General features: G+C 32.5%; 1 protein-coding gene across 1 annotated transcript; it reads right to left on the bottom strand.

Annotated features, from left to right (window-relative positions):
- Nucleotides 1-9,459: 9,459 nt before the first annotated feature.
- LOC139097609 (fibulin-1) lies at nt 9,460-21,587 on the bottom strand. The gene is made up of 17 exons (XM_070649497.1): nt 20,907-21,587; nt 16,076-16,264; nt 15,665-15,738; nt 15,220-15,385; nt 14,975-15,152; nt 13,963-14,165; nt 13,602-13,751; nt 13,345-13,497; nt 12,364-12,633; nt 12,241-12,306; nt 11,829-11,969; nt 10,820-11,150; nt 10,621-10,761; nt 10,360-10,541; nt 10,138-10,270; nt 9,848-10,084; nt 9,460-9,790 (listed from the first exon to the last, which is right to left on the bottom strand). The coding sequence occupies exons 1-17, from the start codon at nt 20,986-20,988 to the stop codon at nt 9,625-9,627; spliced, it is 2,862 nt and encodes a 953-aa protein (XP_070505598.1). The 5' UTR covers nt 20,989-21,587; the 3' UTR covers nt 9,460-9,624.
- Nucleotides 21,588-23,326: the final 1,739 nt, after the last annotated feature.

The following is a 23,326-nucleotide window of genomic DNA, read 5'->3' as shown; positions in this document are numbered from 1 at the left end:
AAACCTTTCTGTGTCATTCCTGAACAATCCAAACTCAAAAACATTACTGTGCCAAACCTGCAATCCAAACTGCTAAAAACTTTTCTGTCCATTCCTGAACAATCCAAACCGCTAAAAACTATTCTGTGCCATTCCTGAACAATCCAAACTGCTAAAAACTTTTTGTGCCAATCCTGAACAATCCAAATTGCTAAAAACCTTTCTGTGCCATCATGTGAACAATCCAAACTCAAATCTTTTCTGTACCATTCCTGAAGCAATCCAAACTGTAAAAACCTTTCTGTGTCAGCCTGAACAAAAACTGCTAAAAATTTCTGTGTCATTCAAAATCCAAACTGCAAGAAACTTTTCTGTGCCAATCCTAACAATCCAAACTGCTAAAAACTTTTCTGACTGCCATTCTTGAAGCCAATTTAAACGCATAAAAACCTTTCTGCCAATCCTGAACAATCCAAACTGCTAAAAACTTTTTTATTCCTGAACAATCCAGCTACTAAAAACCTTTCGTGTTGTCATTCCTGAACAATCCAAAGGGATGCTAAAAACTTTTCTGTGCAATCCTGAACAATCCAAACTGCTAAACTTTTTTGTGCCACCTGAACAATCCAAACTGCTAAAAACTTTTCTGTACCATTCCTGAACAATCCAAACCGCTAAAAACTTTTCTGTATTCCTGAAAATCCAAACTTGCTAAAAACTTTTCTTTGCCAATCCTGAACAATGGTGCTAAATCCTTTCTGTGCCAATCCTGAACAATTCAAACTGCTAAAAACTTTTCTGTACCACCTTGACAATCTAAACTGCTAAAAACCTTTCTGTGTCATTCCTGAACAATCCAAACTGCTAAAAACCTTTCTGTGTCATTCCTGAATAATTTAAACTGCTAAAAACCTTTCTGTGCCAATCCTGAACAATCCAAACTGCTAAAAACTTTTCTGTACCATTCCTGAACAATCCAAACTGCTAAAAACCTTTCTGTGTCATTCCTGAACAATCCAAAATGCTCATGAAACTTTTCTGGCCATTCCTAAACAATCCAAAATCGGCTAAAAACTTTTCCCAGCCATTTCTAAACAATCGACACTGTAAAAACTTTTCAGTGCCAAGCCTGAACAACGTCCAAACTGCTAAGTGCCAATCCTGAACATCCAAACTGCTAAAAACCTTTCTGTGTCAACCTGAACAATCCAAACGCTGGAAAACTTTTCTGTCAATTCTTGAAAATTTAAACTGCTAAAATCGCTTTTTCTGTGCCAATCCTGAACAATCCAAACTGCTAAAAACTTTTCTGTGCCATCCTGAACTCATCCAAACTGCTAAAAACTTTTCTGTGCCATTCTTGAATAATTTAAACTGCTAAAAACCTTTCTGTGCCAATCCTGAACAATCCAAACTGCTAAAAACTTTTCTGTGCCATTCCTGAACAATCCAAACGGCTAAAAACTTTTCTGTGATAATCCTGAACAATCCAAACTGCTAAAAACTTTTCTGTGCCAATCCTGAATAATCCAAACTGCTAAAAACTTTTCTGTACCATTCCTGAACAATCCAAACCGCTAAAAACTTTTCTGTGCCATTCCTGAACAATCCAAACTGCTAAAAACTTTTTTGTGCCATTCCTGAACAATCCAAACCGCTAAAAACTTTTCTGTGCCAATCCTGAACAATCCAAACTGCTAAAAACTTTTCTGTACCGTTCCTGAATAATCCAAACCGCTAAAAACCTTTCTGTGTCATTCCTGAACAATCCAAACTGCTAAAAACTTTTCTGTACCATTCCTGAACAATCCAAACCGCTAAAAACCTTTCTGTGTCATTCCTGAACAAGTGAAACCGCTAAAAACCTTTCTGTGCCAATCCTGAACAATCCAAACTGCTAAAAACTTTTCTGTACCATTCCTGAACAATCCAAACTGCTAAAAACCTTTCTGTGTCATTCCTGAACAATCCAAACTGCTAAAAACTTTTCTGTGCCAATCCTGAACAATCCAAACTGCTAAAAACTTTTCTGTACCATTCCTGAACAATCCAAACCGCTAAAAACTATTCTGTGCCATTCCTGAACAATCCAAACTGCTAAAAACTTTTCTGTGCCAATCCTGAACAATCCAAACTGCTAAAAACCTTTCTGTGCCAATCCTGAACAATCCAAACTGCTAAAAACTTTTCTGTACCATTCCTGAACAATCCAAACTGCTAAAAACCTTTCTGTGTCATTCCTGAACAATCCAAACTGCTAAAACCCATTAAGGAAGTGCCATCCTGAACAATCCAAACTGCTAAAAACTTTTCTGTGCCATTCAGGATTATTTTCTTGTCGTGGTGGAATCACAGCAACTGCTAAAAACCTTTCTGTGCCAATCACCAACAATCCAAACTGCTAAAAATTTTCTGTGGGGATCGTGTAAAACTATCGTCTCGGAAAACGTGTCCACAGTTCCTGAACAATCCAAACTGCTAAAAACTTTTCTGTGCCAATCCTGAACAATCCAAACTGCTAAAAACTTTTTTGTGCCATTCCTGAACAATCCAAACTGCTAAAAACTTTTCTGTACCATTCCTGAACAATCCAAACCGCTAAAAACTATTCTGTGCCAAGGAGAACAATCCAAACTGCTAAAAACTTTTCTTGCCAATCCTGAACACCAAACCCAGCTAAAAACTTTCTGTGCCAATCTGAACAATCCAATGCCGTAAAAACTTTTCTGTACCATTCCTGAAAATCTCTGCTAAAAACCTTTCTGTGTCATCCTGAACAATCCAAACTGCTAAAAACTTTTCTGTGTCATTCCTGAATAATTTACTGCTAAAAACTTTTCTGTGCCAACCTGAACTTCCAAACTGCTAAAAACTTTTCTGTGCCATCCTGAACAATCCAAACTGCTAAAAACAATCTGTGTAATCCTGAACAATCCAAACTGCTAAAAACTTTTCTGTGCCATTCCTGAACAATCCAAACTGCTAAAAACTTTTCTGTGCCATTTCAACAGAATCGAACCTGCTAAAAACACTGTGCCAACCTGAACAATCCAAACTGCTAAAAACTTTTCTGTGCCAATCCTGAACAATCCAAACTGCTAAAAACCGGAATCTGTGCATGAACCTGAACAATCCAAACTGCTAAAAACTTTTCTGTGCCATTCCTGAATGAATTTGAGCAGCTCAACATCAGCAGTAGTACAATCCATCAACGGAATCCACAGCCCGCTAAAAACTTTTCTGTGCCAACCCTGAACAATCCAAACTGCTAAAAACTTTTCTGTGCCATTCAACAATTTAAACTGAACAAGCATCTGTGCCAACCTGAACAATCCAAACTGCTAAAAACTTTTCTGTGCCATTCCTGAACAATCCAAACTGCTAAAAACTTTTCTGTGATAATCAAGTGAACAATCCAAACTGCTAAAAACTTTTCTGTGCCAATCCTGAATAATCCAAACTGCTAAAAACTTTTCTGTTGAATTCCTGAACAATCCAAACCGCTAAAAACTTTTCTGTGCCATTCCTGAACAATCCAAACTGCTAAAAACTTTTCTTGTGCCATTCCTGAACAATTTCAACCGCTAAAAACTTTTCTGTGCCAATCCTGAACAATCCAAACTGCTAAAAACTTTTCTGTACCGTTCCTGAATAATCCAAACCGCTAAAAACCTTTCTGTGTCATTCCTGAACAATCCAAACTGCTAAAAACTTTTCTGTACCATTCCTGAACAATCCAAACCGCTTAAAAACTTTTCTGTGCCATTCCTGAACAATCCAAACTGCTAAAAACTTTTTTGTGCCATTCCTGAACAATCCAAACCGCTAAAAACTTTTCTGTGCCAATCCTGAACAATCCAAACTGCTAAAAACTTTTCTGTGCCATTCCTGAACAATCCAAACCGCTAAAAACTTTTCTGTGCCATTCCTGAACAATCCAAACTGCTAAAAACTTTTCTGTGCCATTCCTGAACAATCCAAACTGCTAAAAACCTTTCTGTGCCATTCCTGAACAATCCAAACTGCTAAAAACTTTTCTGTGCCATTCCTGAACAATCCAAACTGCTAAAAACTTTTCTGTGCCATTCCTGAACAATCCAAACTGCTAAAAACTTTTCTGTGCCATTCCTGAACAATCCAAACCGCTAAAAACTTTTCTGTGCCAATCCTGAACAATCCAAACTGCTAAAAACTTTTCTGTGCCATTCCTGAACAATCCAAACCGCTAAAAACTTTTCTGTGCCAATCCTGAACAATCCAAACTGCTAAAAACTTTTCTGTACCATTCCTGAACAATCCAAACTGCTAAAAACCTTTCTGTGTCATTCCTGAACAATCCAAACTGCTAAAAACTTTTCTGTGCCATTCCTGAACAATCCAAACCGCTAAAAACTTTTCTGTGCCAATCCTGAACAATCCAAACTGCTAAAAACTTTTCTGTACCAATTCCTGAACAATCCAAACTGTTAAAAACTTTTCTGTGCCATTCCTGAACAATCCAAACTGCTAAAAACTTTTCTGTGCCATTCCTGAACAATCCAAACTGCTAAAAACTTTTCTGTGCCATTCCTGAACACTTTAAACCGCTAAAAACTTTTCTGTGCCAATCCTGAACAATCCAAACTGCTAAAAACCTTTCTGTGTCATTCCTGAACAATCCAAACTGCAAAAAACTTTTCTGTGCCATTCCTGAACAATCCAAACTGCTAAAAACTTTTCTGTGTCATTCCTGAACAATCCAAACCGCTAAAAACTTTTCTGTGCCATTCCTGAACAATTCAAACTGCTAAAAACTTTTCTGTGTCATTCCTGAACAATCCAAACTGCTAAAAACTTTTCTGTGCCAATCCTGAACAATCCAAACTGCTAAAAACTTTTCTGTACCATTCCTGAACAATCCAAACCGCTAAAAACTATTCTGTGCCATTCCTGAACAATCCAAACTGCTAAAAACTTTTCTTTATTTTCCTGAACAATCCAAACCGCTAAAAACTTTTCTGTGCCATTCCTGAACAATCCAAACCGCTAAAAACTTTTCTGTGCCATTCCTGAACACTTTAAACCGCTAAAAACTTTTCTGAACCATTCCCAAGGCATTGACACTCTTCATCCTTTCATACATAGACACTTTCATCCGACTCATACAAATCTTTCATCCGGATGAAATTTTTGTATGGAGATGAAGAATCCTTTCATCGGATGAAACATGTGTCAATGCCTTGGTTTATATTGACAAGCTGAGCTTTTTAATAGAGAATTCACTTTGAATTTAGCTTTGTGAAATGATTCACTGAAATCTATAAAAATCTAAACAAATTGAGACATGAAGTCACAAACAACATCAGAGGAAATAAAAACTGAAAAATATAACTTTCATTTAAGATCTAAAATTGAGTCAATTTATTTTATTCGTATGCGACTTAGCTACAAAATAAAAAGTTCATTCCTTTACATTTCTGGCTTTTATTAACTGTTAGAAAGGAAAAGGTCATAGAAAAAAGAAAATTTGATGCCAATGAAAGGATCACATTTGTGAATAAATCTTATGTAATTTTATTTCATTTTGCAATTCTATTTTTAGCTCTTTTTTTGGATAGGATCAGAGCTGAAATTTTGTTTATTTTTCTTTTAGAATTTTAACATTTGAATTTCGTTGAATAAACATTAGCGCATACAGAATTTATTTGTATGTATTAAAGAACCGCTAAATTTTGAAGACCAAACATCATTATGAGCATGTGTGGAAAGTATTCTAAATTGCTAGGTTTTTCCGATAAAACCGTTTTTCCGTTGGTAGGACTACTAGTTGGGCTGCAAGTTAATGAGTACAAGATAAAGTTTATCAAGGTTGCTGCAACGAAGAGGTCAAGGAAGCTCGTGAGTCATCGTCATCGCATGACAATGACATTGCCTACTTGGGATTCATTATTAGCAATAATTTTGACACAAAAATGGAAAATAAGGGGAGAATATTGGCAGCTCAGCATGCATACCATTCAGTTAGGCATCTAACATAAATGATAAATCCAAGACATGCCATATCGTCTGAAACTCACTGTTACTAATTTTTTGCATTCTCGAAAAAAATTCAAAAGCTTGTAACAGAAATACAAATTTGTGTCAATTTCAATCCTATTGCTTGAAGCTTTTATCTTATTGAAATGATCAATGAAAGAATTTTGTGAATTTTACGATAGTATAAGCTCATACACACAAAAGGCTACAAGTTTTATTCGATAAGATAAATAAAAAATGCTAATATAATGGCAATTGCGTGATATTTCTTTATCATTTATACTGTTAATAACTTTGGTTCAATGTCATTTTAACACCCACAGCAATGATCCAGTTTTGTAGATTTCCACAAAAGATTTTATTTGTTTGTTTTTTCTGCTGATGTATGAAAATTTTCATGGAACTTTTCCTTATCAAACGCACAATTTTATTGGAAGGAGGCTACAGGGTTGTGTCATAAGGCATGACTGAGAATGTTTTGTGAATCGCATTCAAAATGAGCATTGAGATTATCCAGAATAGGAATATGAAGGTTGAATATCCAATTAAAAGTATATTAAAGATTTTTGAGCAAGTCTAGTGACATTTACTTACTATTTAATGAGAATATTATCCTTTGAGTCAAGTTAAAATCTGAAGAAAGCTTTAAATAACTTTTTTCAAAGCAGCAAAATGTTTCTGTTCTCTCTTTTTCACATCTAAATTCGATTGTATTAACATCAAAGTTTAAGACTAGAAAAAGAACAAAAAGTATTGAACTTAATAAAGAGAAAAAATAAGAACCTAAAAAGAAGACATTGCAACTTTCTCAAAGACAACAATTCAATTTCCTTCAGGGTAAATACAGTAAAAAAGGGGCGAGAATGGGAAAGAAAAAGTAAAGTCCATTTATTATGAAAGAGAGAAAATGAAAATTGAGTTATTAAATTTTTTCCAAATGTAATCGTAAATGAAGATATATTAACGCTTGGTTCTATAACAATAACAATTTATATAATAAACAAAGATTATTGTTTTATCATCTTGGACTGTAACCTTGTGTTGATGTCCAGTTAATTGGAATGTTAAACTTAGCAAACTATAATGTTCTGAGTATTGAACGAATCCTTGTCAGCACACTATGTATATAATGATTGAAAGATCTGTCTTTGGTGAGAATCGAACCAACTTACTCACAAAAGAGTAATACAGATTTCCGACCATTTGTCTAAGCATTCGGCTACATAGGCCTTTCTATTGCACTTTCTAATTCATCAATATCAGATTTGATATCAGATTCCACTGCTCAGACTGAGACACAAGTTCAAAGTCTCTGATACCGCAGGACATAATATGCTATAAAGTATCGTATAAAATTATGAACAAATTAGAAAAGATTCAAAGAATTTAACCTTCGTTCTCGTTGACCCGTATTATGAAATAAATTCCAAAATATATACAAAAACTAAGGCTGTGAGTGCATCACCCAGCTCAAAATCTCATGTAAAAATGATGAATTCAATGACTTCTAATTTCCATTTTATTTCCGTCATTGTCGAGACATTTTTTCCAGCTTCATTCTTCAATTTTCGATAAACTGTCATTTGGAAAGTGAAGAAAACGAATAAATTTATGGAAATAGAAAGGAGATAATAGCCAACACAATACATCATTCGTAAAAAGGGCCATTTCGCATTTTGTTTCGCATTTTTCTTTTTCCCAATTTCTATAGAAATGAATAGGAAATAAAATTTATGCGAAGAAGGCGGACGAAATGGTTCTGGTCTTGAATTTGATGTTTATGCAAAAATGTGAGAAAAAAATAAGTAGTATTGAAGGCTAAGAAGAACACAAGAGGGGAGAAAAGAAAGGGAATTTAAAAATGATTTACAAGCTTTTAATGTGCCTTCATTTATTGACAAAAGAATAATATGGACAATATTTCTTCTTAGTTGAGAATAATTGGCATAGAATTGGACCATTGATACCAAATATTTTTTTTTTTATGATTTGTCAATTTTCTGGTAAATATCTTTCCATAACTTTTATGTCAAACTAATGATCGTTTTCTTGATTTTGATTCTGGTTCCTTTATTGTGTGTGATTTTCTTTAAAAGTGCTTTTTATGCTATTTAAATAAGAACGATGTTTATTGTTTGAAGTTATAAAACAGACTAAAATGTTTACATGAAGGGGTCAACAACTATAAAAGGGGAAAATCAACTAATTGTAGTTGCAAATATAATTTGAATATTAAACGACAGTTGACATATTCTCAACAAAAACTTTGATTATTTTTCTACAATTCTAAAAATAGCAATTTCTATATGAACATTTAATGAAATTCAGAATAATTTTGAAGTCTACCATCATTTTGGAATATTTTAAGTCATAAATAAAATCCAAGATGTAAACTTAATTTTTATTACTGTTGAATAATTCCTTTTGGCCTTTTAATCTCATGTTTATCCAAGAATTTCTCAGAATAAGTAAATCTTTATTGGCCTCTTGATGTATCCCCATTTTCCAAATTTATTATCTTTTAAGAATGCTAACCTTTCAAATTCATGAGCATAAATTTTCTGCATGTGAGTAAATTTTCTTCATAAATTTATCTAAAAGGGTTGGGAGTTAATTAAATGCGAAGCAAAGATTTTACCTTAATTAATTAAAATATGTATTTGAGCAACTATTTAGTCATTTTTAAGATGCTGATTTTATGAAAGTTTAATGAACGAGAAAAGAAGTACCCACATCAAGTTAATTCTAGTATTTGCTCAAAAGATTTTCATCCCTTTAAGTTCGTTTATGTCTGAAATTTTTGGTTCAATTCTATTGTATATCTTTGGATTCAAATTGCTAATTCTCATAAGAAGTAACTAAGTTCTCACTAAATGAACTGACAGATTTGAAAACGTTGGATTGAAATTAGCTGTAGTGAGGAGTTCTTGATAAATAATGAATCCGAGTAGCACAAATCGGTTAATCGATCAGAAATCAGGATCCGGGCAACCGTGACTCTCACTTCGGTTTCCGCCACCATGCCAGAGTTATGCTAGATAAAAACCGAATTCGACACCAAGTCAGAGTCACTCCACCCCGGATATCGATTTTAGATTGATAAACCGAATTGTAATATTCGGGGAAAATAACAATATTCACAATCAGGCGTATTAAGCCATTTCTCGAAAGAATAATATTTCAATATTGCTTCAAAAGCTCTTGAATAAATAATCTCGCCTATCTCTAGAAATTTAATTTATCAAGGGACCAACTACTTAAAATTAAGTACTTAACATATGTTTATGTGAATATTTAGTTATGCTTAATCTTGATATAAACACTTGTACTATGACAGAAATACTCACTGGAAAAATTTTCCCTCATAAGACAGATTAAGTCTCTTTTTTTCGTAAGACATCTGAAAAGATCATATGAATAATTTACACAATATGCATATATGATAAAATAAAAGAACATGACAAATCCGATTATTTATTTATTCAAGTCTTTATTTTTTTATCTCTTAAAATGATGTATACAGATTTCTGTCCTGCTTATCATAAAGACTCATGCTTTTGTCTGGAATTAGCGAATAAAAAGATTTCACAAAAATTATGGCACAAAAAAAGCGTAAAACTCTTAATCAGACTAAAATGGATATTCTGAAACAAGAATGAAGATTTTGGCAACGCTTGAGCCAGAAGGTGTTCGATCTTGAGTGAAAACATTCATTGTAAGTTCTAGTTCTATATCTTGTGGGCCATCGAGTGGTCTTAAGAGTAATAAAGTAACACCTTGTGGAACTTTTCTTAAGCTGTAAAAAAGTTAAAAATATTTCAATTTAAGCCTAAAATCTGTAAGGCATACATACCTGAAGTAATGGTCCGTAACTCTTTGAACGCCAGGTGGCGAATAAATGTTGTCAATTTTCAAATCAAATTCAAGATTCTGTGACCATACAGTGGTTTGTAAATTAAATAATCCTGTACCAGCTACTGGAACTGTCATATTTGGAACCATTGATATAAAATTGTACGAATAAGAAGTTGGCTTTCTGAAGCATTCATAATCATCATGGTCACATAACATGCTTATACGCTTGCATCGACTGATAAAATAAATTGTCAGAAATATTTCATAAAAATTATAATTAATGCATACTTTGTTCGGTCTGGATCTCTCATGTATCCATATGGACATTGAATTGGAATACAACGATGACTTCCTCGAAGATTTGTACAGATTTCGTCAGGTGATCGGCATATTCCAGGCGTTTCTTTACATTCATCAATGTCTGCAAAAATAAATTAAGCAATGGCAAGTTCCACAAAAAAAAAGTATAGCTATTTTTTCCTAACAAACAACTCTAGACTGATAAAATACCTTCACATGATCTTGAATCGGTGCCAATACGGTAACCATCCGGACATGTACATCGATAACTACCCGGAATATTGTCGCAAATACCCACACATAATCGATAGCTCTTGTGAAGTTCACATTCATCAACGTCATCACATGTACGATTGTTTGCACTCAACTTAAAGCCAGCATCACATCCGCACCTATAAGAAAATTGTAAGCAAGAATATGGTATAGCAGTGGAAAAAATGGAAGATAGTCAAATATATTGTTTGCATTTACTTATAAGAGCCCCAATAATTTATGCAACGATGTTGGCACAATCCTGGATATTCTGTGCATTCGTCGACATCTACACATTTCCTATCGTCATTGACCTCATTTTTAAATCCTGCTTTGCAATGGCAATGATAACTTCCAACGCTATAATGCAAATGCTATTGATAATTTTTCGGATATTAAGGACTTAATTCCAATATACCTATTAACGCAGTCAGCATTCGAGGGACATGGACGACGATCTTTGTAAAATTCACATTCGTTAATATCTTCACAATTTCTGTTATTTGTCGATACAAATCCAGAAGGACATAAACATACGTAACCACCAGGTTTATTCTTGCATGTCTGCTGTGGTCCACAATTTGCTTCACGTGTTGCACATTCATCAATGTCAATACACTGTGTGCCTTCACCATTTAACTCATATCCATTTTGACATGTTAAGGAGTTCATGCATCTATATCCACCATTTGTGTTTATGCATTTTTGGGAGCGAGAGCATGGATTTCTTACTTCACATTCATTAATGTCTTTAAAAATAAAAATTTATGAAACAGCTTAAAAAAATGCATTTAAATGAAATTGAAAAAGTTGATAGGAGGCAGAACTTTTAAACTTTCGCTAATTTTTTTGGGAAGTGAGAAAAGTGAAATAAATGAGTCAAAAAAATCCCCGGAAGCATGAATGAATTAAAAGAGGGAAAAAAGAAAAAAATGTATAATTCACTTAAAAATCATTTAATAAGTTGAGGAAAATGAGAAAACTTTTTGCGCCTTCGCGACGGTGATTTTTTTTCTTCTTCTACTTTCATCATCATAAATGGCATAAATAATTTTGAGGTATTTTAAATTTGTGAATGAAATTTTGTAAATTATTGATTTGGATTAGCCATAATTCAATTACCAACCACAGGTAATTTAGAATTGGATATAAAATTATTGTCTAAAATTATTGAATCTATATATATCTAGTTTCCCGAAAAGCATAATGTGTTCATTATGGTCTCGCCACGTCACCGCATTAACGATAAGATGTAAAGTTGCCTTGACATCATCATGATCATTAACAGGCAAAAAGCATGCTTCTATGATACAGAAATATCATTATGGTACCTAAAAGCGGTCTCTTTGCCTGTTATGTGATCTCTGATATCTTTTTACGGGTTTGTTTGTAGCATCAAACTCTATTCTAATAAAGATTTCACTTACCTATGCATGCACCAAGATAGTTTCTTTCAAATCCATTTGGACAATGTGGCTGTGGTGTAGTACGAACTTCTGGCTTTTTAGTAGTCGTTGTCGTTGTTGTTGTGGAAGTAGTGGTGGTTTTTCTTATGCATCTAAAGCTTCCTGTATTTTTCAATTATTAAAAAATTAATTTTCATTGAATCAGCTTACATGAATTGAAAAATTGGATTTTTGAAGCCTCTACACAACATTCTAAGTCGAAATATTTAGCAAAAATTGTCATATTAATGCTTCATTAACAAATGCTGACTGAATTTGAAAAACTGACATTCTCATATCAAAGCATTAATCCAAAAGTATTGTGAATAGACATTCCAATCAAAATACCAAATCATTTTTGTGTATGAAATCAAATCAAATTGCAATCACCTACCTTTTGTATTATGACATTCATATGGATCGTAGCAGTTGTGTCGATTAAGAGCGCATTCATCGTCGTCTGTAAAAAAGTTCATTTCGTTAATCTCTCAATCACACTTTTCATTCTGTCATTTACCGTCACATTGCAGTGTTTCAGCATTGAAAGTATATCCTGTACCGCAACTCTGAGTTCTTATACAGCGATAACTTCCAATTGTATTATCACATCGTTGCGTTTCTAGACAATCATGTAAATTGATTTGACATTCGTTGATGTCTTCACAAGCATTTGTAAGAGGATCGAGAACAAAGCCAACTTTGCAGTCACATTGAAAAGCACCAGGTAGATTTATGCATATTTGATTTGCATCACATGCTTCCCTATCGTAAGCACATTCGTCAATATCTGTTAGATTAAGAAAGAAAAGTTCAAAATGAGTTTTTGATGACATTGCAGGAAAAAATTATTCTTTAAATCCAAAAAGGATTTTTTTTAGCTTACCAACACATTGATCTCCTTGTAGATGATAACCGCGAGCACATTTTGGTATCCTAAATGGTCTGAAAGATTACAGAATGATAAAAGATGTACGTATTATATCACGGTATCTTATATTTTTATAAAACGTAAAGATTCCAAAACGTTCAAATCAAATGAAATATGTTTCGCAGGGTTAAATGGGAAATTTTTCATTTTTATCCACGTTTACACGTTTATTGCTGGAAGATATTAGATGAAACATTGTACGAATGATGATGATGAGTAAAAAAGTCCATTAAAAATATATTCACGGAAAAAATGACAAGCATTGAACATTTTTTTCTATTTGTGGAAAAGTTAACACAAGGTGGGAAACCTGTGTGCCGCGATTCACTTTTGGAAATACAATGACTCGTATGTCGATGATAAAATGATGCAAAAATAGAAATACCCAGATTCCACCTAAATCTTGTTGGACAATTACTCAAATAAATGCAGACTGAATGGCCCGATCGACACAGGTATTTCATGGTAGCCTGATGATAGGCCATATGGCTTCTAGTGACAATTTTCATAGTTCTTCATGTGGTAGCCGTATAGCTACCATGAATAATTTGTACTGATCGGGCAGAATTTAGGAAACTAAAATTGTTGATAGCTTTAAAATAAAATTTATTTCATCATACTTGTTACGCTGAGTAGTCACAACGATGCATTCAAATGATCCAACTGTGTTCACACATTTATATCCATCATCGCATGAATCAGGATCTAGACATTCGTTTACATCTATTTAAAAGATTAAATAAAGTTAGTTTTAGTTTTGAACAGCTTTCAGAGATTCATGTCATGAGCATAAAAAAAATAAATTAAATTATAAGCGTATGAAGCACCTTCGCATAATTTTGTTTCCAAATTATATTTTAAGCCAGGTAAGCATGTGTCAACAACTTTATCTTGACACTTGTAACTTCCAGGAATATTTAGACACAACTGCGTTCTGCGATCACAGTCATCAAGTCCTTCAGCACACTCGTTGATATCTAATAAGAATTTAGTTCTGCCAATTATTATTTTATAGTAAATGATAGTAAAAGGAATAAGAACAATGAAACTGGAACAAAGGAATGAAAGCTTTGCGCAAATAGTTGCAAGACAAAATTAAGTCTCATTAATCTTTGTGCAGAAGCTTTCAAATAAAAATAAAAGTCGAAAAGAAATAAGAAATGTTTCTGCCAAATCATCACTATTTACCGACACATTGAGCGATTCTTGCTTGATATCGATAACCGTCCTCACAACTGCTGACTTTTGAAATTATGTTCAAGCATTTATACGAGCCATTTGTATTGAGACATGCTTGACTTTCTCTATCACAGTTCGCATCTCCAGTTTCACATTCGTTTATGTCTTCACATTGTTGCGATGATTCATCGAATGCCATGCCAGGCGAGCAGCTAGATGAGAGGATATAATGATTAGAAATTACGATTTGAGTTTGTTTAGTGTGTAAAAATAATTCTTTTAATTTTTCGTCATTCCTCTTCATTAGTACATCATTAATTTAGCTAAATTAACGAAAAGTTAAGAATAGAATTTGACCTGCTTATTGCTTCTTCTGAGACTTGAGTGTAGAAAAATTCCTAAACAAACATGAAAATACAATCAATTTTGTTTACGAAAAAAAATAAGATAAATTGTGATTTCTCCCTTTTATGAGGTAATCAATAAACAATTTTCTATAGCTATCGATCAGTGCTTCTTAAGCTTATTGGTTTTCGGAACCTTAGTTCTTCTATGCTTCTAATCTGATTGGGGTTTTAGTCCTATTCCATATTGATATTGATATTGACACAACCGATTGTTGTTAAAGCACAAAGTTGAGGCAAACTGCATTTTTGCAGTAAAAATGGATTGAAATCAGCCGAGATACTAAGAGTATTGCTTCAAAAGTAAGCTTCAAAGCTTGTTTGATTAAAAAATCGAATGAGTAGCATAACTATAGTTTGAGAAGTACTGCCTATCATGGTCAATATCCTATCAATTTATCCAGCTTGTATGAATCTTATTTACACCACAGGAAAGTCATTCAATGTCATGGAAAATGGACAGTGATTACAAATTATTCTATATTATACATCCATATTCACATAAAAATTATCAGTTTTTCTTTGCGGTGGTTGATTTGTCAAGAATAAGCTGTTCCTTTGATCATTCAACATCAATTAGGTATAATCAAAGCCAAATAGTTTTTGGGTCTACTTACTTATCTACCTTATTTAAAGTTTGCGGTATTGTTGTATCATCAATCATATTTGTTTGCTTAACACATGTAATATTATCTTCTAGTAATTTATATCCCTCCCTGCATTTGCAAACGTATGAATCATCAGTCGGAACACAAATATGTGTGCAGAGATTATCGATCCGTTGGCAAATATCTTCTGAATTGGAAAAAATAAGAAAGCAAATTATTGAAATATTTGAAATTTATTATATTTGCATGCTTACTCTCATTGCTTTCATTTGGATCGTCCTCACTATCAGCTTCTCTAATATCAGTACAACAATCTTCAATAATATCATCCCACGGCGAGCCAAATAGAGAATTTTCTGTCGAACATGAATTGCTTGTCGAGCCAATTACCAAGCCAATTTTACAAGCTTCACAACAATCCTGAATATTTGTTTTGGTTTTCCGGATTTAAACAAGTTTTGCGGGAAAAAAAGGAGATGAGAGTGGTTAGATTTTGTTTTTTAAACTATTTGTCATGCATAGTGCTTTGAAAAATTCTCGTGTGATTAAAATGCATTTTCATTTTTTATTGTTTTGTTTAATGCAAAGTTATTGCTTGTTTTAGTCATTTTGGAATTATAGACTGAATAATGCTGTTGGTAAGTAATTACTTACAAAGTTTTTAAAGCCGATTGCTTTAATCAAGCTTTAGTTGCTTACCTTAAAGAATTCTGTTCCATAATTATCTATGCTGCTATCACAACTTGATGCTGACTTTGCCGCAACCGCACCCGCTTTCATTTAATGTGAAGGAAACAAAATTAAATTTAGTTTTTCATCAAAAGCATACAAAAGGCATTTAAATGGATATGTCGAGGCTTTTGTGTCGAAGATTTTTAATCGAAATCTCAGTCGAGTGCGTGACTGACCTACTTTTCTATTCTTATACTTAAAAGTGATTGAATGAGGATATATATAAATAAATTGAATTATAAAAGAGTTGTAAAATGAACTATGGAGGGAAATTTTTCAAGCTTAGAAGCATAAACAACTTTATAGACAAAAGCCCTTAAACAAACTTTGTTCAGTGGATGAACAAGGAAGAAATTGTTGTTTACTATTGTTACTCACCCGTGCACTGATAAATTCTATGTTGCTTCGCACAGCAAATTTCTACTGTCGATAAGCACAAACCATGCAAGCCAGCTGGTACAACATTCTTATCAAGATTAAACTTATACTCGTTGCAATGTTTACGTTGTGAGCCCCAATCGTTGCCTTCATTACAACAATGACTAACTATGGATTCAATGTCGACAGCTGGAAATAAAATAAGTAGAATTGAATAGTTTACTAGTTTGTTTTTAAAAGTGTTGAGGAAAGAATTATTGAATAAATATTGAGAATGGATTTACGAACAAGTTCACACAGAACTTTACCAAAAAATAATGTTTGCTGATATATCAGAATCATTTGTTAAAGATAATTCAAAATTTATGGACTTTCTGAAAACTACTAGCAATAAATATCAAGTTTTTGCACAGTTTGCAGACGTTTGTTGAAAAAAGACCAGAATTGTTAAAGTATATTCTTTTTATCGGATGTGAATTAGGAAGTGCTATGATTAACTTCTGAATGCTTTAAAAACTATAGAATGACTTTATTATGTTCAAAAAAAGAAATTAATTAATTTTCAGCGATGGAAACTGAAGTAGTGTTTGGAATCCTGAGATTAAATTGTGCATATGTAATCCTGGGATCAATCCAGGGATTCGGGGAATTTTAATCCCGAGATAAAAAACCTTGAGCCGAACAGTAACAACACACCGGAGTGAACATTAACAAGTAAGGTGCTTTTAAGCCGTCATGCCATAACGCTAAAATGACATGGAAGTACTATGACTGTAAGTACGACTTTGCATATTTTGATTCCATGAAATGCCAGTGTGTTACTGGCAATGAAATTTCTTAGTAAGTTTTTCCGGTGGTAAATTCAAAACTATTGAGTCCTGTTCGGAACCCAACTACTTTTTCTACTAAGTTCTAGAGAAAAGTTAACTGTCCCACAACATGATTTCCGGTTGCTTGGTCCTACCACTGAGTTACCTATATCCAATGCTCTTATCGTTATATTGTACTACAGTACAAATCCAAAACTTCCACATAAATTAACATGACAAGGTGCTCGTGTCAATTCAGGAATTTAAATCTCGATATTAAAGGTATAGACCGATATACCTTTTTCAATATGTTAGTTCTAGGTACTGTGCAAATATTCTTATCATACATGCATACAATTACACCCACGATAAGATTCTCGAGCAGCATATGTATTTATAATTTATTCATAAACCTGAATTTTTTTCTCGTTTCATTTTTCCCTAACTATTTATGGGAATTTATTAAATTATAATAATGCATATCCAACATGTAAGAAGAACAAAAGATTAAAACTGCTTGAATTACAATCTCAAGGTTTTACACTCTGCAAATGCTACTTAAATTTAAAGCACAACAGCTTTCTTATCTCTCTCGCAATCAGTGTTGAATCCTTGTAATTCCTCTGCATCTTTTGACATTTTTCTTCCCACTTTTCATTTCCTTTATTTTATCTCCACATTTTTTCACCCTTCCTACATGCTATCGTCATTTCATCCTTTTTCAGCTTGCTCATTTTTCTATTCTTACGCTGCAATAGCGCATAAAAATAAAATTTAATTATATCTTAAGCGCATCGTTGAGGTTGAATTACATCCGTTCCTAAAGCATCATCAGAGATTGCAGCAAAAGTTGCAATGATTTCTTTCTTTTTTGCTCTCTCTTTTCTTAAATTGAGGAAATTTTTCTCGTCTTACATTTATGAATGTTCAATGTAGTGTAGATGGAAAATAAGAAAATTGAAAAAAAGTGTGAATGGTAATTGAATTTGATGGGAAAAGGAAGAACTTGTCGTTTGATGAGAGGTAACGTTGGAAAAGGAAACTGTGAATTACATTTTAAAACTTTATTCTTTAGAATTTCTCGCCTTTTACTTATGTTGCTAAAGGAACTGGTTGATTCCTTTATTATGCAATCAACATTCCATTTCAGATCATAATACTTATCTATTATGAGCGGGTAAGAGTAGAGATCTATCCATTCAATGTACTGATTATTGTTAAAAACAGACTTGGTTACAATTGAAATTTCAATAAGTTTCAAACGGAAGTGCTACAATAAAGTTTAATTTTTATTGTCAAATTTTAGGAAGTTTCTATTCATTTTTGATGTCCATGAAATTTTATATAATGAAGTGCTTGAAAAACTTTAAAGATTTCAATGAGATGCTTTAAAAATCGTGTCCCGAGCGACGCAAATGAAAATGGCTCCACCATTTATGCATTCATATGACTGCTAAATTTAGAAGCTTTCCATTTGGTTTTAATAAAAGAGCTTTAGCTTCTTCATTTGCGTCATTTTGGATGGTTTCATTATAGCAACTAGAGTGTTTGGTTGCAAGAGAATAAGAAATTTATTAAATTATTAAGTACTAACATCCTTAATGAAATTTCACTTTCATTTATGCGCTTTCACTGAAGATATGCTTCTAATTTTCTTATTTCCATTAATATTTAATGCTTGAGAGATGATGAAAGGTTCATTGAATGCTACCCATGCATTTGCGTTTCAAAAACACATTAGTGGAACTTTTTTAATTTTTTTCTGTAAAATTTCAAATTTTAATCAAATTATTAATATGATTCCGTTTATTTATGTCGCTCAGGTTGTCATTCCGCTTTTTAGACCCCGACCAATACTATGCTTCAAAGTAGCAATATCTTGACATTTCGTGACCTAAAGTTTATGAACACTAAAGGAGCTATTTTGAGTTCTGTTCTAAATTAAGCACAACGCATTTGTTCAAAGCTATTGGAAGTGAAAGAAGCTTAATTCAACCCCTAATATTTTGAAGAATTATGTGTCTTAACTCCAGGAAGTTCATTAAAATGAATCATAACACGAATTCCTTATTTCAAAATTCAAGACATGATCGAAAAATTAGAAAAATTCTGGTTTCCTTATAATTTTCAGTAAGGTTTAGTAATTTCATTAAATTACAGTGTCGATGTTCAAATGCGGAAGTTTTAATCGAGCATCAAAATTAATCTTTAAAAGTTTTTCCTCACATTACACATCTGATTTCTCTTTCTTTATATTTCGAACATGTGTGCAACCTTATTGATTGTTAATCATGAATAGTAGCATTTATATGAGTTTGATATGTGATGTATAATTGAAAGATTCAATTAAAAAATTGCTATTATACTCAATATTGTATCCAATTTCACGATACATTTGATATAAAAAGAAAACTTTTTAATGAAAATACATTGTCGGTAGACAGAGGCAGAGGTTATTTATAAAAAAGTAAAATTAATCATAAAAGAGAATTATTTACATAAATTTATATTGATAGCATGTAAAACAACTCAATATATTGAAGTGAATCAATGACGTTAAATGAGAAATGTGAAAATAATGAGGAAAACTTTTTTCGCCATCCATACACTTCCGTAAGCTTACTGTCTGTGTATGAATCAGTGGTGTCGATTTTTTTGTGTCTGAACATAAAAAAATATTATTTTTTATTTATTCAACTGAAAAATTATTGATAATTAATTGCGGCACTTCCGCGAAATGAAAGCCATCCTCGCTCTTTTATTAATGAATCAATTTAAAAAATGTGCCTCGAATTTTCGCTCCTCATTCGGTTCATGCTTATGTGACACTCAACAGAGCTACATAAAAATATTATCTATTAAATGAAGGAGGACACTTCACAACGATTAACTTTAATTAAACAAATTAATGTTTGAAAAATCGAGGGAATTCCAAAATATGAAATATTCAGCAAATGTTCTAATAATTGGCTATAAAAAAAAATTTTGATTGAAGCTTCATTTTTTGATTAGGGTGACCATTTGGAATTAGATTGTATTAAAAATGGTTACAGCAATGTCTGGCTGCTCTGACACTTGTGGATTTATTGAAAATAATTCATGAATTCCTAGAATTATCATGAATAAATCCTTCAATTAAATCAAATTGAAAAAGTCTAACACCAAAATAGAAAATCTTAAAAGTTTGTAACACGTTACTGCTGATGTTCCGGAAATTTCAATTCTTACAATGCATTAATAAAACGATTTTTAAATCTGCCCTTTAGAAAGATTCTGATATTTGCCAATTCATGTCGACAGATCTGTGCTAATGGATTTTGCGAATCTTTTAAGATTCTAAAGTAGTTTTAAGCATTCAAAACATATTGAAGGATATCTCTTGGTGCTCTTTAAAAGTATCCTAATACTCCAAGTTGGTTATTCGTTTCATAATCCGGCACCAGACTTGCATGACTCTGGCATGGTTCATCGAATCCAGTAACGAATCAAGCACCTAGTAAATTAGTAGATTCGTGTTATTTAGGATAAATTTATTGAATTAGAATGATTGAATTTTACATGAAGTCGAGTTGACTCAAGTCAATGTTTCAATACAAAATTCGAGTCGGCTTTGAGCTCTAGTTAGAACATGTCAATTGACCATTTGCTAATAAAGGTAATATTGATGGACAAATAGGGCAAATTTTCCATAATTTAAGTATGAGGAAGAAACTAAAAAAAAACTTCAAATACGTTCGTTGTCATGGTAAGTTAATTTGTTCTGATTGAAAAGTATGCGAACGATTCAAAAATCTCTTCATATTCGTTAGCCTCACTTGATACAATAGAATTTCTATTTAATTGATTTAGCCTTGAACTTGTATCATTTGGTGACTCGCATGCGGTCCAATTAAAAAATGGAGCGGCGCAGTATTTAAGAACATTGAGAAGAAGCACACTTTCGATAAAGATCTAATTTTTTTGCATATAAGTGATGTCACTGTCATAATTCATATAAGTTATGCGACTAATAAAAAACTCACCAGACACTGTTGACGTCGCAAGGAAAATCATAAATGCATAAAAGACACATAAACCACAATTCACTTGCATCATTTCCTTCATTCTTCCTTAAGTTTTTGGATTTAAAATCTCGTGCTTTTTGTTACGGAAAAGAGTTATGCTTGTTCGAGCATAAATTTATGGACGACTCCAAAAAAAAATCCTCTTTCCTTTCTTTTATATGAACTTATTGGTTATTTATTATTTCATACAAGTATATACGAATGAAATTGCACTTAGTAATCGTAAAATAATCAGCACATGAACACATAAAAAAGTCCTTATGATTGCGCAATTTACAGTCTTAAACTTTTAGCTGCTGCATGCAACAAAGTCACTAAGTTTTTGACTCCAATATTTAAATGGCTTTTAAATTGATCTTTATTGAATGGAATTTAATAAAAATTTGAAGATTATATAACATCCAAAATTTGCTCCACTTTTTATTAACTGTTAACCTTGCAAACAGTAGCAAGTTTGCCTAGTTGTGATTTGCGTGCACCAAAAAGCAAATTTCACTTATTTCTATAATGAACTTTTCCCATAAATTTTCCCTTTCGTTTCTTCTTCGGAATTTAATAAACTTCTCTAGAATATTATTCTTCTTTTTCTTGTTATTACTTCTAAAACGCGAACATGCATACGAACTAGTATTGAGGAACAACTAAAGCAAACTGAGCTCTTACTTTAAAGTCTTCTCAATTTTTATAGAAGAAAACTTTTTTTCATTCTCTTTAAATCAATAAAATAATGTGACAAGTATTAATGTCACAAATGATTGGTAATAGAGGCGCAATTATCATTTTTATGAGACATGTCACATGTGTTATAGCTCAAAGCATTTGGGTCTAGCATATTTGATTTACTGCTCCTTCAAATCTTTATGCAACTTTTCATCAATAACCTTTCCTTTTAAAACTGTGTTGGGTAACTTTTCATACCTTGCTGATAAACTTCAACAGAAGCTGTTCACGACATATGGCTCATGGCATCTTTGATGGCATACAGGTTGCCCACAACTGTGCTAAAACTATCCCAAAATCACTACCAATACCTGTTATATTTTTATGATCCAATAATATTTCCTTCTTGATCCATTCTCTATAACACGTGAATCCAATGACTGTAATTTGTCAAAAATAAATTGTGAAACTTTTTATTATGAAAGAATTGAGTAGTATCCTTCCAAAAATTACAAACGAAACGAAGCAGAAGAAAATTAATCGTAGACGTTCTATAGAACTTAAGGCATCATCACTGAATATTTCTTAATGACTTTTTACGAACAAAAGTCATTGAGATCAAGGATAGTTATAAATTAGAACACAAACTTACTGGTTGACCATCCGTATAAAATAGATTGAACTGAAAAGGACATCAATAAAAAATATTCTTTGCGAATGTAGATAGGAAATGTCAAGTCAGTCAGATAAAATGACTAAAAACATCCGAGTTGACCTTATTTTAGGCTAAGGAATTTAACATATGTTAGATCGAATGGAGAGGGAACAATTTTGAAGCTTGTTTGCTTAATGATAAACTTTTTTCTCTGTCGTCACTTTTTTTTTTTCATTTTGTTTATGAAAGAGAAATAAAATTTTGAAGAGGAGGGTAGGAGAAGCAGCATAAACGGAAAAAAAGAGTAGAAAATAAAAATTGAGAAATGAATGATTTTAAGATTGTGAAGTCATGTGTACTGATATCATCATTATGTTATGATATGATAGGTCAATTCTTTTCCATTCTTCTGCCTTTTGTTGCCAACAATTGAAATCGAATAGGAATGTTTCAAATTGAATATCATAAAAGTTTCTGGTTGAATGATTTTTTTTCTCGTATTTTTCAAAGCTCTAACTTCGAGCATTTTTGATTCCTCTACAATTTGAGTTGAAAGTTTACATTGATAAATATATGACAATCAGTTTGGCTATAAATAGATGCTTATGTGAACCTTTGGTAGTAGAAAAAAATCTTTTATTGACGGCTGTTCGTTTTTGAGATAGATTCTATTGATTTCAGACATCTTTGCAATATATTTTTATTTTACAGTGACGAAAATTGGAAATGAACAGTCACGGGCGTCTATTTGGATAAGTTTGAACTTGCTGTCTGTCTTTGAAATGGATTTATGAGAAAAAGACACAAGTTCAATGAATTTTTGAGGAAAATATGAAGTTTTTTATTCATTCGATATTCAAATCATAAAAAATTTCCATGTTCGCTGAAGTCTAAAGCTGCGACGTTTAATTTCATTACTAAATATGTTTACTAATGGAAACAAATAGGTAAGAATCGAATTCATAGCCATATAGCTAAATTAATGTTTGAAGGATCCAGTCTTATGAACTGCAAACACAGTGATTAATAATCGATTGTACTATATCCATTAGTTCTACAGCTG

Source organism: Chironomus tepperi, unplaced genomic scaffold (assembly GCF_022539635.2).
Source record: "Chironomus tepperi strain 1889 unplaced genomic scaffold, CSIRO-AGI_Ctep_v1 contig_425, whole genome shotgun sequence".
NCBI classification, from domain to species: Eukaryota; Metazoa; Arthropoda; class Insecta; order Diptera; family Chironomidae; genus Chironomus; species Chironomus tepperi.
The sequence above is the reverse complement of the archived record's forward strand: the minus strand, read 5'-3'. Positions and strand labels throughout refer to the sequence as shown.

Coding starts and splice junctions, on each gene's coding strand:
- LOC139097609 (XM_070649497.1), bottom strand. CDS start 20,988: ATGAAGGAAATGATGCAAGTGAATTGTGGTTTATGTGTCTTTTATGCA. Junction 16,265..20,906: donor TGCGACGTCAACAGTGTCTG/GTGAGTTTTTTA, acceptor TTTTATTTCCAG/CTGTCGACATTGAATCCATA. Junction 14,166..14,974: donor ACTTTAAATAAGGTAGATAA/GTAAGTAGACCC, acceptor CCTCTCATCTAG/CTGCTCGCCTGGCATGGCAT.